This window comes from Lepisosteus platostomus, chromosome 4 (genome assembly GCF_059453375.1).
Source record: "Lepisosteus platostomus isolate fLepPlt1 chromosome 4, fLepPlt1.hap1, whole genome shotgun sequence".
NCBI lineage: Eukaryota > Metazoa > Chordata > Actinopteri > Semionotiformes > Lepisosteidae > Lepisosteus > Lepisosteus platostomus.
Window position 1 is genome coordinate 9,701,208 of NC_142614.1, and position 17,515 is coordinate 9,718,722.

The 17,515-nt window shown below is 53.1% G+C and overlaps 1 protein-coding gene across 3 annotated transcripts; it reads right to left on the reverse strand.

The window, feature by feature from the left end:
- Window positions 1-1,009: 1,009 nt before the first annotated feature.
- Window positions 1,010-10,562, reverse strand: serpinh2 (serine (or cysteine) peptidase inhibitor, clade H, member 2). Of its 3 annotated transcripts, none has more exons than XM_088628274.1 (5): window positions 10,259-10,562; window positions 9,118-9,736; window positions 8,021-8,113; window positions 7,391-7,623; window positions 1,010-2,555 (listed from the first exon to the last, which is right to left on the reverse strand). In XM_088628274.1, exons 2-5 carry the CDS (start codon window positions 9,695-9,697, stop codon window positions 2,265-2,267), a joined length of 1,197 nt encoding a protein of 398 aa, XP_088484400.1. In that variant the 5' UTR covers window positions 9,698-9,736; window positions 10,259-10,562; the 3' UTR covers window positions 1,010-2,264. The 3 variants fall into 3 exon arrangements, with proteins under 3 accessions (XP_088484400.1, XP_088484401.1, XP_088484402.1); XM_088628276.1 differs by lacking the exon at window positions 1,010-2,555 and adding an exon at window positions 2,567-4,370; XM_088628275.1 differs by having other exon boundaries at window positions 9,118-10,562.
- Between the last annotated feature and the right edge of the window lie 6,953 nt (window positions 10,563-17,515).

Genomic DNA, 17,515 nt, shown 5'->3' on the forward strand with positions numbered 1-17,515 from the left:
AGTGTGGAACCAGCTAGCCAGTCATGTTGTTGAAGCTGAAACCCTGTCTATTTTCATGAAACAGCTGGATGAGATCCTGGGGTCAATTACACTCTTCCTCACTGCTGGTGAGGCTCCACAACTGAGACATTGATTTGTTTGTTTTAATGATGTCAGAGGGTCAGTCTGCTCTTTTGTTTGTAACCAGTCTTTATAAAGGACCGGCGCGGGCAGGCAGCCCCCTCTCTGTGTTCAGGGCCTGTCAGTGGGCACCGCCACTGGTTTTTATCAGCCCCAACAAACCAGCAAGATCTCACAACAGAGGAGATTATTCCCTGGGATGAGTATTCCTCTTGGAATCATGTGGAGTGGTTGCAGGGAATGCCCGGGAATTTCAGCCTCCTGCGCTTGCTTCCTTCCATCTGTTTTCCATCCACTGCTTCCAGCTCAGGGCTGCGGGGCAGCCGGAGTCAATCCCAGCAAGCAACGGGCACAAGGCGGGATACATCCTGGATGGAACGCCAGTCCATTGCAGGGCACACACACAGTCACACCAGGGCCAGTTTTCCCAGAAACCAATTAACCCGCCAGCATGTCGTTGGACTCTGGAAGGAAACCGAAGCACCCAGGGGAAAGCATTGTTATCCCAGAGAGAACATACAAACTCCACACAGATAGTACCTCAGGTCTGGAACTGAACTCGGGGGGCCCAGTACAGTTTGTGCACAAATCAAGCAGAATGTGGTTGTGCGCTTGCATTTGGGATCCTGGATTTGTGTGTGTGAGTGCACGTGTGTGTAGAGAGCATACAGACAAATCTGAGAAAATCTGAGCATGGCTTCTAGACACAAGCTTTTATAGCCTCGAGAAACAGAATAATAACTATATTTTTGTCTTAAGTGCATCTGTGACTCTGCAAGCAATGAAGCATGTTCTCCTTAAAAAGAAAAAAGATGAAAAGGCTACGCTTTTAATGGAACATGTCAATAGAGGACATTTCTTCTTTTTTAAGATTAATGGCACAGTGCAATTCTGTTATTTTTCCACATGCACATTTTATTTCTCAATAATTTATTTCCGAAGATTAAAAACGAGCTCCTCCAGCACTGGGCTCGCTGGGTCTCTCTGTCCTCCGGTTCCCCATGCCGGAGGTCACGGCTGTGGAAGGGACTCTGTATCCTGGGAAGTTTTGCCCACCGGGGGGCTTGTCCGGCACCTCCCGTGTGTGATCGCTGGGCTGGGGAAGGTCTTCGCTCTGTACCGCAGGCCTCAGCACCGCAGTGAGCGACGTCAACGGAATTCGATACACCTTGCCAGAAAAATCCACAAAATCCGACAGCCGGAACACCCAGTCACTCACTGTATGTCAGCAGAATTGAACAAAAGGCAGAAGAGGAAAAAAGGGAATTCTTTGTGTTCCTGCCATGTTCCCAGGACTTGTGCTCATTTTCCAAAATACGTACAAATTACCCGCAGAACACAAAGCTGTATCTGTGTCTTATTCTGAAAACTACACCCTATACCCCAGTATACCCCAATACTCTGTAACTTTATACCCCAGTATACCCCAGTGCTCTGATACCCTACTCCCCAGTACTCTGACACTCTGTATCCCAGTATATCCCAGTACTCTAACACATTATGCCCCAGTACTCTGACACCCTATTCCCCAATATACCCCAGTACGCTGATGCCTTAAACCCCAGTGTTCTGTGACATGATATACCCCATACAGTATTTTCCCTGATATCCCATACCCCATTAATCTCATACCCGAAACCCCAGTCTGTACCCCTAAATCCCCTTCTCCCAATACCGTGTACCCCGTTTCCCCATATCCTCATTATTCTGTCAAGTTGTACCTGTCCCCTCTACCTATTGTACAGTACATCCCTTCACCTTACTCCCTTCACACCTCAGATGTGATGTGAAATCCAGCCGCAGTGTGGCAGCAAACATTTCAATAACTTTCTCCTGCGCCATTGTTCTGTAAGAAGTCCAAGCCAGTGTCAAATGCTTGTCCTGCCCCAGGAGCCAAGGAGCCCAGGAGCCCAGGAGCCCAGGAGCCCAGGAGCTCAAGTGCCCAAGAGCCCAGGAGCCCAGGAGCCATGGAGTCCAGGAGCCCAGATGTGAGCAGCACAGGGGCCCAAGAGCCCAAGAGCCCAAGAGCCCAGGAGCCCAGGAGCCCAGAAACCCAGGAGCCCAGGAGCCCAGATGCTAGCAGCCCAGGGGCCCAAGAGCCCAAGAGCCCAGGAGCCCAGGAGCCGCTCTCCCCCATCCCCCTTCTACAGCTCGTCATGCAGGGCCGAGCCGTGCGCGTTGTCCAGCGCGCCCATCAGAAGCAGCGCCCCCGTCTGGTTGTCCCGCACCAGCAGCACGAAGGGATGGTCGGCGTAGAAGAGACGCGTGTTCTGCAGCTCCTCCTCCTGCTGCACGGGCGCCCCCTCGGGCCCCAGCTCCAGCGCCGCGGCGTGCAGGACCGCGGCCAGACGCAGGCCCTTCTGGCCCGTCACCCCGGCGAAGTCCGCCCGCGCTCCGTCCCAGGCGTCCGCCATGCCCAGCGCCGCCAGCTGCTTCTACAGGAGACAGAGCAGCGTGGGGCCGGGTTAGGATACGGGCAACAGAGGCCGGTCTTAACAAGCGTTCATTAGCCAGACAAAACTCCCCCCAGCCCCATCAACCCCTCAGGTGTCGCGGCCAGCTGCTTCCCAGCTCCTCCTGCATGTGTGTTACATGACAAGGAGGAAATCGCTGGTCTGAACCACACATGTGAGCAGTTTGTGGCCAACAGGAGGCGTGAAGCTTTGCTGTTCAGTGCGAAACCGTGGTCAGAGCTGCCCGCAGCTGTCCAACTGAGTCCTGATTCACGGGCAGTGACACCCAGCAGGGACCTGGCCTGACCCCAGCCCTTCGTGTTGGTCAAGGCGCTTGGCGTGAGCGCTGTGCGCACACAGACTCCTGTGCCAGGGTGCTGAAGAGGCACAGTCTCAGGCCTGTTGGAAGAGGGCGTGTGCAGCCAGTAAGTGTGCATGGGACCCCAGCTAGCTGCAGTACAGGGGCCCCTGTGGCTCCTGTGCCAGGGTAGGCCCAGCGTGGCAGACGGGCACGGCCCAGCTCCGCGGCTCCTGACAGCTCTTTATCGTGCCCTGCAGCCGCTGCGCGCCAGGGCGCGTTATTAACTGCTCGCCCGCCTGCCCAGCTGACAGCTCGGCCTTTGTCACACGTCCCGGCTAATGGATTTCCAGTGTCCTCATCCATTATTCTCTCCTTGTCTCTTTCTCTCTCTCTCTCTCTCTCGCTACTCCTCTTTCTCTCTCCTGGGTCCCACCCTCTCTCTTTCCTCTCCTTCAGTCTCTCCTTCCTCACTGTCTCCTCTCTCCTTCCTCTCTGTCTCCTCTCTTTCTCACCCTCTCTCCTTCCTGTCTCCTCTTTCTTGCTCTCTCTCCTTTGTCTCCTCTCCTTCACCCTTTCTCCTTCGTCTCTGTCTCCTCTCCTTCACCCTCTCTCCTTCCTCTCTGTCTCCTCTCTCCTTCCTCTCTGTCTCCTCTCTCTCACTCCCTCTCTCCTGTCTTTTCGCTCTCCTCCTCTCCGGGTTTTGCCCGTTTCTGTGTTATTTCCTCCCCTCTCCCCTGGCTCCTCCAGCTGCAGCCCCACACAGCTCTGGAGTCGAATGTTCCCCCAGCTCTCCTGAAGCATTCGGACTGGGTCACCCGCTCAGGAATGGACACCACAGGGACAGGGGTGTTCCGTCAGGTCGGGCTCACTGGGAGCAGCACTGAGGGAAGCAGAGGAATGACGTCCAGGGATTCCTTGAGACATGGATCTCTGGGCCGAACACCAAAGGCTTCGGCAAACTTTGGAATCTTTTAAAAAAAAAAGATGACAGGGATCCATCCATCCATCCACGATCTAACTGCTTCTTCCAATTCAGGGTCACAGGGGAGCCAGAGTCCATCCTAGCAAGCAAGGTGAAAGACGGGATACACCGAGGGCAAACACACGTACCCCTACAGTAGAGCCAATTTTCCCAGAAGCCAATTAACCCACCAGCATGTCTTTGGACAGTGGGAAGAAACCCACACAATCATGGGGAGAACATGCAAACTCCACACAGATAGCACCCCAGGTCCGTAATTGCTCAAAATCAAGGCCAAAGCGCTAGATGAAGTTTTTAAAAGGTCTGGCTTATAAGCTTGGGTGATTTCACGAGTGGTTTGGAAAAAGAAAGATGAAAGGAGTAGGTAAATAGAAACAGGAGAGCCATCCCACCCGTCGGGCTTGGTTTGTTGAGTTTCTGTGATGGATCCCAGAAGAAATACCAGCTAAACACATCTCCGGCGGTCCATCCATAATTCATCGGGCCTGTCTCCCTGCAACTCTCCATAAACAGGCTTAAACACAGGGAGAAAACACAGGGATTAGAGGCCATGAAAGTTTCAGGAGGCTCCAGTAAAATATTAACGGGACTAAGAAGCAGGACAAACAGCTGTGGTTTCCAGGCCTCCTCTGGGTCAGAAAAGAACACACTGTAGGTGTGCGCCAGTGGATTCGGTGTAACAGACGCTGTTAACCTTTTTTCACAACGTCTCCCGTGCCTCTACAGCCTGCGGGACGTCCCGTCCCACGTGGGTCCACAGTCTCAACCCCCACGGGCTGAGCCCAGACAGTACACCTACAGCACACCGTTCTGCGTGCTCCCCAGAGGCTTCAAGCTCTGACCCTGTTGAACCGCAAGTCAAAGGAATCAAGACACCCGGGCACACGAACCAGGCTTCACAGCTCCCTTTGCTTCCCCGGCGAGTGAGTGAACAGCCTAGTTTCAGGCACACGAGGGGCTCCAGAAGGAAGAGAAAACCAGGCCAGGTGTGTGCTGACTGGCCCCCTTTTCAGCTGTCCTGAGCACGAGTTCAAGAAGGAAGCAGATTTGACATCAAGATGTTTCCATGCGCGTTGAAAATCACTTGAAAATCTCTTAAGCTCTAAAAACGTTGATGGTGTCAATTATGGGGGGTAACAGAGTAGACTTCTATTGAGCAGCAGCTTTTACCTCTGGGTTGTACAGGGTTGTCAGTCTCCGCTAGACTCCCCCTGCACTGCAGTGTAATCTGCTCCAGATTGGGTATTGTCAGTCTGATTCACAACACATTGCAGGCTGATCCACTCCAGATTTTACTGTGTTGTCAGTCTGATTGCCTTCACACCGCAGTCTGATCCACTCCAGGTTTTAGTGTTGCCAGCCCAATGTCTGATGCACTGCTGTCTGATCCACTCCATGTTTAACAGTGTTGTCTGTCACACTCCTGATGCACTGCAGTCTGATCCACTCCAAATTTTACTGTGTTGTCAGTCTGATTCCCAACGAACTGCAGTCTGATCCACTCCAGGTTTTAGTATTGTCAGCCCAACGTCTGCTGCACTGCTGTCTGATCCACTCCAGGTTAAACAGTGTTGTCTGTCTCACTCCCGATGCACTGCAGTCTGATCCACCCCAGGTTTTAGTGTTGTCAGCCCAACGTCTGCTGCACTGCTGTCTGATCCACTCCAGGTTTTACCAGCTGTGAGTGACTCTGGCACAGAACAAACTGCAGGTGCTGGATCCCTCAAGCTTATCTACTTTTGACAGACGTGGAGCTTCAACAATATTAAACATACGGCTTCATTAGTATCAATCATAGAGGAGCCCACAGCTGGGCTGAAAACTGATGAGACTGCAAGGCAGCGAGAGACTTACTGAAGAGTAAATGTGATGCGTTTTAAAAATCTTAGTTATTCCTGTGACTTTATAATACATTTAGATAATAATGCCTGCTGAATTAGTCGCAGCAGGGTTCTATTATAAAGTGGTTAGAGTGGGGCTTACGAACAGTACATTTTACACTAAAAAGTAATGAGAAGAAAGACAACATTACAAATTTGGAGCCTCTTCAGGTGTGTGGAGGAGGGAGGGGGGGCTTATTAGTTAGTTGCTAATTAATCTGAGAATGTCATACAGCCATTTCTTGATAGAAGCCAGAGTCTTCAACAACATGATAGGAGTGACCTGTTCCAGATCCCCACCGCCCTTTGTGTAAAGACATCCCTCCTGTTCTCGGATTTACACGGCCCTCCGCTTGCATCCACTCGTTCCCTCGGGTGCTCTCTGGTCAGCATGTCTCGTGTCTGTGCCCTGGGGAGACCCTCTCGGTGACCTGGCTGACCCGGAGCGCTGGCTGTTCAACCCCATAAGGGCCCCAGACTCGGGGCGCTGGGAACCCCACTGGCGTAGACCGGGATTGCACGGCAAATTCTTTTCCCTTTCAGTTGTATTTTTCCTGGATTTTGAAGATCTGGAGGAGCTGCCCTTTACAAAGTCTCAGTTATTTTTAGACAGCGCCCCCCCCCCCCCCCCTCCGCTCCCCGACACGCGCACCGCTGTACCCTCGGCGCTAAATGTCACTCTCATGTAGGTCAGCCGGCACAGCGTGCATCTCCTCGTTAGAAAGTGGCGTATTAAAAAGGTGAACGGGAAAATGAAAAACGCTCCGAACCCCTCTCTGTGTTTTTTGTACAAAGCCCAGCTTCTGTCTGGCAGGGAGTCTTGTCAGGCTGCTTTCTGAAGATGCAGGAAATAAAAGCGAGGGTTGGGGGGGTCACACGCCGAGCGGGGGCATGGCTTTGAGTTTATTCCACTGGCTTGAGGAAACCAGGGAAATCGCCCCCTTTCTCAAAGCAGTGGGGCGCCAGGGACCCCGGTCGTCCTCCAGCTCCAGCTCCGCCCGGGTGGTTCGCAAGTTCCCGCCCCCGGCAGCACCGCTCAGGCAGCAGAGGAGGGAGACACCCAGCCAGCCACCAGGGCGGCGCTGTTGCTATGCACGCCAATGGTACCCCCTGGTGTGTCCCTGCTCCAGACCACCACCTGCACCGTCGCCTCGCCTGGTGGAATCCCGGTCACTGTGGGTTACCAGCAGAGCCCGGTCCAGAACCAGGGCTGCTGTAGAGGAGCTGGCTCACTCTGCAGGGCGTGGGGTCAGTCCTGTCAGAGAATCTGCCAGTGACTCTAGGTCCAGTCTGGGAGCCCGTCAGTGGCGCTAGGCCCAGTCCAGTCAGGGAATCTGCCAGTGGCTGTAGGTCCAGCCCGGTCAGGAGCCTGTCAGTGGCTCTAGGTCTAGTCCGGTCAGGAGCCTGTCAGTGGCTCTAGGTCCAGCCTGGTCAGGAGCCCATCAGTGACTCTAGGACCAGCCTGGTCAGGAGCCCGTCAGTGGTGATAGGTCCAGTCCAGTCTGGAGCCTGTCAGTGGCTGTAGGTCCAGTCAGGAGCCCGTCAGTGGCTGCAGGTCCAGCCCGGTCAGGAGCCCGTCAGTGGCTGCAGGTCCAGCCCGGTCAGGAGCCCATCAGTGGCTGCAGGTCCAGCCCGGTCAGGAGCCTGTCAGTACCTGCAGGTCGAGGGAGCTCCGCAGCGTGGCTCGGGGGAGGGAGACGCCGATACTGCGGTTGGCCAGGCGCCCGAGCCAGACGGTCAGCTGCTCCTGGGTCAGCAGGCCCTCCAGTCGGCTCAGTGGCTCCACATGCAGGGGGAGCAGCAGGACCATGCTAGCCGACCCGCCTGTCAGGGGCATCTCCAGAATCTGGACCATCTTCTCCAGGTCCTCATAGTGACGGTAAATTCCTGAGGGGTATGGAGCAGAGGTCAGACACACACCCAGAGACCACATCAGGGACACACACACACCCACCCAGAGAGCACATCAGCGCCAGACACATACCCACACACACACCTAGAGACCACATCAGGGCCATACACACACTACAACCCAGCCAGCATCAGGGCCAGACACACACTACCCCCCCAGCCCACATCAGGGCCAGACACACACACACACCCAGCCCACATCAGGGCCACCCCCCCCCCCAGTTTTAGCATTCCCCCAGTTTGTATTCTACTTTACCTTGTCTCTCCTTACCTCTCTCTCCTCTCTCCATGTGTGTGTGCTGCTCACACTACCACGCCTCACCATGCTCTGCTGTAGCAGTAATAGAACCGTGCTTAAAAGTGCTCCACCTACCTGCTCTGTGCATCATGGCCACTTTGGTGTACTTGCTGCCCAGGAAGCGCCTGAAGTCGATCCCCTCCACGTCAAACTCCCTGTCCCACAGCCCTGCAGCAGGAAGAGCAGCGAACATGATGAAGGCTACACAGAAAAGGTCACAAACGACTTGCTCTTCGCTGAGTACACTATACTCATTTGGACGGCTAAGTGAAATTTTGCTTTCTGGAGGCAACTATTAAAGCAGGGAACTGGCTTTAAAAGCACTGCTGAGCAGTTTGTTGCTCCACGCACCCACCACCCTTAGTGTAAAGACATGCTTCCTGCTCAGTTGTAAATGCACTTCCCTTGGTTTTACGATATCCGGGTATTGCTTGCCTACACCTATTCCTTCTCTGTTATATCGGTTGTCTTTCTAAGGAGCAGTGCTGGGAGGCAAAGAAATCCAGGTTTCACATTTCAGTTTCCATAATCAACAAGAGGAAACCAACAAACAGGAAATACAAACAGATCAAAGGCAACAAAACACACTCCCAACAGCAAGTCTCAGCAACACGCCACATAGGAATTCCAGCATGCAGGACTGGAATTCAGACATGATGAATTAGTGTGCATGCCTTTGCAAGTTAGTCAACACTTTCTATCAATACAAGTGGAAAATGCCAGCTCACACACAATCCGACACTGTACTGCATACATGGGCTAATTTGCACGCACACAATCCGACACTGTACTGTGTATATCGGGTACTTCGCACACACGCAATCCGACACAGTACTGTATATATCAGGTAATTTGCACACACGTAATCCGATGCTGTACTGTGTACGTCGGGTACTTTGCACACACGTAATCCGACACTGTTCTGTGCATGTGAGCTAATTTGCGCACACACAATCCGAGTCTGATGCTGTACTGTGTATATCAGGTAATTTGCACATACGCAATCCTAAAATATACTGTGTATGTCGGGTTATTTGGACACGCAATCCAACACTGTCCTTAGCAATTAGGGTAATTTGCACACACACAGTCCGACGCTGTACTGTGTCTGTGGGGTAATTTGCACACACACAGTCCGACCCTGTACTGTGCCTGTGGGGTAATTACCATACCTTTGAAGTGCAGGGCATTCACAAGCAGGGCCCCCGGCGACGCAGGCATCTCCGTGGCGACCTCCAGCACTGCCCCCTGTGTGGCCCTCTCCGCCCAGGCGTTGAGGGCCCGCAGGCTGCCCTGTTTGTCGCCGGGGCTCAGCGTGGCGTGCTGCAGGCGGAGGCGCGTCTCCGCTTCCTTCAGAAACGCCTGGCGCGCGCTCTGGCCCTTGGCGGTGAAGAGGGCGCCGGCGGCGTGCAGGGCGTAGCTGGCGTTGTGCCGGGCGTGCAGCTCGTCCAGGAGCCCTGCCAGCGCCCCCGCCAGGGCATCGGGGGTCATCACGCCCGCGCCGAGAAGGCCGCGGATCTGCTGCGCCGTGGCCCCCCCGGCCCCCTGGGACAGCGCCCCCAGGGAGGCGGCCAGCAGCAGTGGGGAGAGCAGCGGGTTCTCGGGCGGCTGCGTGCCGTTCCGCAGCGCGCGGTACAGGCGCAGCCCCAGGGCCCAGCTGCCCTCCGCCAGCGTGGCCGCCTGGTCGCCAGGGGGCTTGCAGTGAGCGCTCAGCAGCACCCCCCACAGGACGGTGGCGGGAAGCAGCAGCATGGCTCAGGAGCTCGGCTCAGGCGAGGTCGGCAGGAGAGGCTGCAGAAGTAAGAAAATGGTGAAAAGTCCAGGGTGTTACTTCCTCACTGTGGTGTCTCACACTCTTCCTCGGGTGCTCCCACTGTTTAAGTCTCTCATAAAAGTATTATCATAAGTAGCAATGTCTGTTAAAAAAGACTTCTTTAACCAGATGAAAAGTGCTGGCGTCGAAAAATTGGAACTGTAAGAGACTCGATGGAAACCCACTGAACGTAACGGTACGCGCTGTGCTGTTCGTTGACAGGAGTTTTAAGAAAATCACCACAATCTTCTGAGCTCCGTATCTTCAGAGGCGTACTCCTCGAGCAACAGTTTTCAAGATTTAATTTATGAAAGCGCACTTCAGAGGGAATAGAAGCGATCAACTTTTTTTTCCCCCTTTTAAAATCTCGGCGCCACAATCGACGTACGAAAACACAAGTTTTCCAGCTTCACGGAGGAATTAAAAGCTGGCCACGGATCCCCCCCCCCCGAAAAACTGTAAATGACAACAGAAAGCACGGAAACTTTCAAGAGTTTTACCGGGAATAAACGGATTTCTCTCGACGGTCTGGGACACCGGTCCGCCTCGGGGCTGCTCGAGCCTTTTGACGTGGCGCAGGAAGTAATTCCGCTAATTTCTTGAAATATCCGGCACCCGAAGGAAAAAAAAAAAGTTCTCCTGAGTCCAGCCGAGGAAATCGCCGCCTACCCCTCTCCCTCCCAAACGTGGAGAAAACTCTTCTGGAAGTTTCTGCGTCTCAGTGCCTAACGGGCCGGTACCCACACAGCAGTGTATTAGCATCGTCTCGGCCGGTGTCACCAGACGCGGTGCCGCGCCACAACAATTCGGGCCTTACAGGTGGCATGAAGTCCGTTATCGTGGTCTGTTAAACGGTTAATTATAATGATGATGTTAAAATCAATAGTAAAAATGTACATTATAATAGTTATTTTATTATTATTATTAATAAAGTAAAAATGGTTCCATGTGGCGTCTCTTCTTTTTTAGCAGCTATATCACCCTGCAACTCGGTCTGTGTGGGTGCCATCACATCAGCCAGTTGGGGCTGCATACTGGTGGGGGTGGAGGGGAGTCCTCATTATTATTATTATTATTATTATTATTATTATTATTAAAGCAGCATGTCTTTGGCCAGGGGAAACATGCGAACACCACAGAAGGAAAAACCAGGACCCAAGAGGAAGTAGCAATAAGCACCACAGCGGCTAACACAGTGCTCCATTTCCAGGAGAGAAAATCCCAACAACCTGTAGCTCTCCGACCCCACAGTCAGTCATTCCCGGTTTAACTAAACCCGTTAACTCATCGGATGAAAACCCACCTGCGTTCCAAGTCTACAGACACTGAGAAAGTAAGGGAGAGCTCTAGACCCTGCTGGACTGTGGCTTTCCCGGGTCTGGGGTCACCTGGAATCATAAATCATTCACCATTTTAGATGGTTCTTGGGACACAGTTGCAGCACTTTTCTAAGGTGTCATTAAAGTGCGGCTACTTTTCTCCCTAACTCTGTACTCCAAACACACTCGACTGCTCTGTGAAGCACATCATCATCTTGTCATGACTGCCGAGACGTTCTTCGTGAGAGCTCAATGCATGCGCTTCTCTTGCTGCCCAGAGGGTGGCGCCAGTGCACTGCAGGGCAGACCTTGGATGACCTTGTCTTTCTCCAGGGTCTGGACGACCTCGGTGGGGCCTCTGTCCCATCGCTGAGGCTCACAAAGCTGACCTCATAGGCCCCCAGTGACCACAGGGGTCAATACTAAGTACTCTGGTGCACTGCGTATTTATGGCATGAACCCAAACTCTACAGTTGTATTGTACAGACCATACATGAGCAGTTCCTGCTTGCTCAGACTGTCAGAGCTGTAGCAGCCAGTCAGACAGGTAGACTGCACTGGGTTCACACCCTGTCTTACCAACTGTTGCTAATCAGGGTTTCCTAAACTGCCCCAATGCCCACAGTATTGCAGTGGGACTCCAACAGGCAGGACTGGGTCTAACTATGGTCTCTAAAAGTGCCCCAGTGCCCACAGTATTGCAGTAGGCTTTCCAACAGGCCGGACTGGGTCTGACCATGGTCTCTAAAACTGCCCCAATGCCCACAGTATTGCACTGGGCTTTCCAACATACTCAGAGATTCAGTTCTTTTAAACACTCTCCAGAGTGAGCTGTACAGCACACTGCAGGTCTGACATGAGCACTTGACATGACTGTATTCCCCCAGCAGGATAAAAAGCTGAACTTGGACTTGTGGTTCAAGTTAAAAGAAAAATCCTCCTTGGAATTCAGTGCTGATGTCTGCTCAATGAAATATCAGAAAACAAATAGCACAGACACACACACAGAAAACCATGTTGACAGGCTGAGAGGTTGAAGTCAAGGGCAGACACAGTAATCCCAATCTCTAACCACGGAGGAGGGTTTTAAACACACACACACAAAAATCAATGCCTTCTGTCAAAGAGCAATGACAGATAAAAGGCAGATAATTGAGTGGCGTGCACTACTGAATGGCTCTTTTGGGACAGAGGAGGAAATTTTATATGCTGCAAAAAGCACAGACAGTGAGTTCTCAAGTGGCTCCTTATCCAGTAAAAAGCTCAGCTAATCAGAATGAACTCCCTATAGCCTGGAGATCACAAACAGGGTCCCAATTCGGGATAGGCCCGTACAGCCTAGAAATCATGGCCTGGCTCCTACTCCAGGATGAGCCCCAGCAGCCCAGAGATCACAGTCAGGGTCCCAGTCCAGGATGAGTCCCTACAGCCCAGAGATCCCAGTCAGGGTCCCAGTCCAGGATGGGCCCCTACAGCCTAGAGATCACAGTCAGGGTCCCTGTCCAGGATGGGCCCCTACAGCCTAGAGATCACAGTCAGGGTCCCAGTCCAGGATGGGCCCCTACAGCCCAGAGATCCCAGTCAGGGTCCCAGTCTAGGATGAGTCCCTACAACCCAGAGAACACAGCCAGGGTCCCAGACCATGATGAGCTCCAAGAATGTTCTTTGAATTTAAAGGGTGTCGTCTAAAACCACTGAATTTACTAAATCAAATACGTTGTTAAAGCAGGAAGATGTCATTTGTTTCATACAGAAGATGTTTTTAATGCTTACAAGGTTTCATACAGCTGGCCCCCAGGAGTTTGGAAACGAAGCCCGACTCTCTAAGCATATTTGCCAGGGAGTGCCTGCAGCTGTGCTCCTGATAAGCGTGAGTCAGACGCAAGGGGAGAATGCCGGTTTGCTTATCTGAAAAACTTTAACTGCTTTCAGTCAGGCCCAGCGCCCGGCTTGCGCCGGCTTGTCAGGGGGAGGGACAGGGGCCCTGCCCTGCCCAGATGTAGCCCCCGAGTGGGTCAAGAGGAGGGGAAGTTATTGGAAACAGTTGCAGTAGAGTGGTAACGGTTCTTTTTTATCGAGGGGAAGGAATCAGAAATTACAGAACAGGGGAGATGAGTAATCCCTGGGGCTGGACGCTGTCCAATGACACCGCGCACATCTGTTTCTATTTGTTTCCTAATTGCTGTTGTGTGCCATCCTGTCTCCTTTGTGAAGGATTAATTCAGGTGAATTAAGGCGTCAGAGGGTAAGCAGTGGTGCGAACACAGTCCCAGGGCTAACTGGCTCGGAGACAGATGCAATACTTTCTCCAGTGCTCTCTACTGTACTAGACCCGTACTGTGCATCTGAAGCAGTAGCCTGGGTGGTGGTGCGCCACCAGGACTCTTGGCGATTATAAAGTAGCAGCAGACCTGGCCCTTGTCCCTCCGTGTGCTGCACTATGGGTAAAAGTCTGATGGAAGCAGTCTCACAAGTGTCCATGACTGATGGACGTGCGTCAATTCATGCAGCCTTAAGAGTTTACAGCCAGGGGTAAAAATAAGCAACCAACAAGAGGCACAATTCTGGCCGTCCGACACTACTGAACACAAGGGAAGACATAGATGTTCACCATGTTGTGAGAAGACCACTGAGTGTCCCTGGATCTCCAAGTACATCTGAATGTACAGTATAGTAGTATAGTTGAACCAATGGCACCACATATGTGAAGCTGTAATCACTGCTAGACACGGAGCACCCCAGTGTTAGGGCTATCCCTAACATTTTGATAAGGGCAGTAAGTGCAGTACACTGCAATGTTACAGTGGCAAGAGTTAGTATCAGGGGTGCCTGACATCTGGTTGGCTTCATCAGGGGGTCTCTTTAAAGGGACCAGGGAAGACGTATCGCAATAGTGGGGGTGGGAGTGAGAACAGAAATATTATTTCCATGTGGGAAGCTGTTACCCCGACGACACATTCTCATTTCGGTCCCGCGTTCCCCTCTCTCTCTCTGCCCCTCCCCCCTCACACACCCAACGCAGCTAATTAACGAAGGCAACAGCCACAAGAGCAGTTCCAGCAGGAGAGTGAGAAACGCAGGGAGGGAGAGCAGAGAACGACAGGCCGGGCGGTTAGGAGCGCCGAGGGGGGATGAAGGAGTGGAAAACGAGACTGACAGAAGATACGCAGACGGACAGAGAGAGACGGATCTATGCAGCAGGGCCCTGAGGCCACTGTACAAGGTCAGAGACACGGGGCTGTCGTCCATCTGGGTTTGTCAGTGTCAGGGGAGGAGGGAGAGCGCTGGGGGTTACGGGGTCATGACCTTGTCGCTCTGAGGAGGGTGAGGGGTCCGGATGCCAGCTGGGTATCTGGCTCTGGATGGGTACCGGCAGCACAGTCACCCCCGCCCGCCCCTCCCCTCCCTGTACTGTTCTGACTGCTGCTACCCCCCAGGGGGGCAGGCGGCCAGATGGGCAGGAGTGACCGAGCCTGTCTTGTACATCACAGCTGACCGACACTCTTCGGCCTACGCGCACTGACCTCTCAGCAGCCTCTCTCCCTCTGTCCTCCCTGTGCTGGACACTGTATTGTTTTTCCGGTACTGTAGAGTGGTACAGTATACTGTGTCCTGTACTGCACCACACAGTACTGACCAGAGCTGCTGTATACTGTGTGCCACACATTGGTGTTAATAATGGCCCTGTTCTATACGGTAAATTATATTATTCCACACTGTCCACTTCTATACTTCACACAGTACTGTATTGTTCTACACTTATACTGTCCAGCTCTATACTTCAGACAGTACTGTATTGTTCTACACTGTCCTATACTGTTCACTTCTATACTTCACACATTGTTGTATTATTCCACACTGTCCTATACTGTCCACTCTGCTACAACCACAGTGTACCATATTGAATAATAATAATTATGGAGACTCCCCTTCACCTCCACTAATGTGCAGCCCCACCTGGATGATGCACCAGTACGCTCCCCACCCACCAGCTCTCAGTGGGGAGGAGAACAGAGTGATGAAGCCAGTTCAGAGAGGGGGATTATTAGGAGGCCATGACTGGTAAAGGCCAGGGGGACATTTGACCAGGACCCCTACACCCCAACTCTTTTTGAGAAACACCCTGAGATTTTCAATGACCACGGAGAGTCAGGACCTCGGTTTTCCATCTCATCTGAAGGTCGGCAGAATCACACTACGTTGTAAATAACGGACGTTTTCTGTTCCATTTCTGGGGATTGGAAATGAATTCTGCTTTCACTGTGGTGCTGACCTTTATTGTTTTTTACGAAAACCCCCGCTGGCTCCAAAACTTCAAAGCTTAAAAAAGCTGCTCAGTAATATATATTACAAGTGAGACAGAAGAGGCTGTCTACATACATACCGATACACACCGGTGTATCTACAGTATATGTGTGTGTGTGTGTACGAACATGCTTCTCCACGGTTTCGTAGGTAAAGGTCACTTGTTTAAAAGAGGCCCACGACTCTCATTCATTAACTGAGCTGGTAAAGGTTACGCTCAGAGATGCGGCACTCAGAATGCTGAAGAGCTGGCCTTGTGTGATGGCTCACGTTAATGAACCATCTCGAGTCCCGCTGTAATGAACAAGGTGTGCGGGCTGGAGGGAGGGGGGCTTGACATCTGAGAGACGCTCGCTCTCTCCTTCCAGAACACCAGACCTTTCAATCCGAAAGGGTTCGTGATAAGTCGTTCAGCAATCGCTTTGCGAGCTGTCCGAGGCGCCTGAGAGCATCGAATACTTTACAGCCTAATTTCCACCCGCTGAAAGTGAACAGCCCTGCTGCAACAGGTCAGGGCACCAGAGAATCAAGACCATAAAGGAAGGGTCTAGCGCTGTGTCAGTGTGCTGGACTCCACAGGGACTGTGAGAGTCTAGAGCCCTGTGACTGGGCTGTGTCAGTGTGCTGGACTCCACAGGGACTGTAAGAGTCTAGAGCCCTGTGACTGGGCTGTGTCAGTGTGCTGGACTCCACAGGGACTGTGAGAGTCTAGAGCCCTGTGACTGGGCTGTGTCAGTGTGCTGGACTCCACAGGGACTGTGAGAGTCTAGAGCCCTGTGACTGGGCTGTGTCAGTGTGCTGGACTCCACAGGGACTGTGAGAGTCTAGAACCCTGTGACTGGGCTGTGTCAGTGTGCTGGACTCCACAGGGACTGTGAGAGTCTAGAGCCCTGTGACTGGGCTGTGTCAGTGTGCTGGACTCCACAGGGACTGTGAGAGTCTAGAGCCCTGTGACTGGGCTGTGTCAGTGTACTGGACTCCACAGGGACTGTGAGAGTCTAGAGCCCTGTGACTGGGCTGTGTCAGTGTACTGGACTCCACAGGGACTGTGAGAGTCTAGAGCCCTGTGACTGGGCTGTGTCAGTGTGCTGGACTCCACAGGGACTGTGAGAGTCTGGAGCCCTGTGACTGGGCTGTGTCAGTGTACTGAGCTCCACAGGGACTGTGAGAGTCTGGAGCCCTGTGACTGGGCTGTGTCAGTGTGCTGGACTCCACAGGGACTGTGAGAGTCTAGAACCCTGTGACTGGGCTGTGTCAGTGTGCTGGACTCCACAGGGACTGTGAGAGTCTAGAGCCCTGTGACTGGGCTGTGTCAGTGTGCTGGACTCCACAGGGACTGTGAGAGTCTAGAACCCTGTGACTGGGCTGTGTCAGTGTACTGGACTCCACAGGGACTGTGAGAGTCTAGAGCCCTGTGACTGGGCTGTGTCAGTGTGCTGGACTCCACAGGGACTGTGAGAGTCAAGAGCCCTGTGACTGGGCTGTGTCAGTGTGCTGGACTCCACAGGGACTGTGAGAGTCTAGAGCCCTGTGACTGGGCTGTGTCAGTGTGCTGGACTCCACAGGGACTGTGAGAGTCTAGAGCCCTGTGACTGGGCTGTGTCAGTGTGCTGGACTCCACAGGGACTGTGAGAGTCTAGAGCCCTGTGACTGGGCTGTGTCAGTGTGCTGGACTCCACAGGGACTGTGAGAGTCTAGAGCCCTGTGACTGGGCTGTGTCAGTGTGCTGGACTCCACAGGGACTGTGAGAGTCTAGAGCCCTGTGACTGGGCTGTGTCAGTGTGCTGGACTCCACAGGGACTGTGAGAGTCTAGAGCCCTGTGACTGGGCTGTGTCAGTGTGCTGGACTCCACAGGGACTGTGAGAGTCTAGAGCCCTGTGACTGGGCTGTGTCAGTGTACTGGACTCCACAGGGACTGTGAGAGTCTAGAGCCCTGTGACTGGGCTGTGTCAGTGTGCTGGACTCCACAGGGACTGTGAGAGTCTAGAGCCCTGTGACTGGGCTGTGTCAGTGTGCTGGACTCCACAGGGACTGTGAGAGTCTAGAGCCCTGTGACTGGGCTGTGTCAGTGTGCTGGACTCCACAGGGACTGTGAGAGTCTAGAGCCCTGTGACTGGGCTGTGTCAGTGTGC

Bases quoted from the DNA above. Each gene is read 5' to 3' on its own strand.
- serpinh2 (XM_088628274.1), bottom strand. From the start codon at position 9,697: ATGCTGCTGCTTCCCGCCACCGTCCTGTGGGGGGTGCTGCTGAGCGCT. The intron at 8,114-9,117 runs GTATGGTAATTA...TTCCTGCTGCAG, and splicing joins GAATGCCCTGCACTTCAAAG to GGCTGTGGGACAGGGAGTTT. The intron at 2,556-7,390 runs GTACTGACAGGC...TGTCTCCTGTAG, and splicing joins GGAGCTCCCTCGACCTGCAG to AAGCAGCTGGCGGCGCTGGG.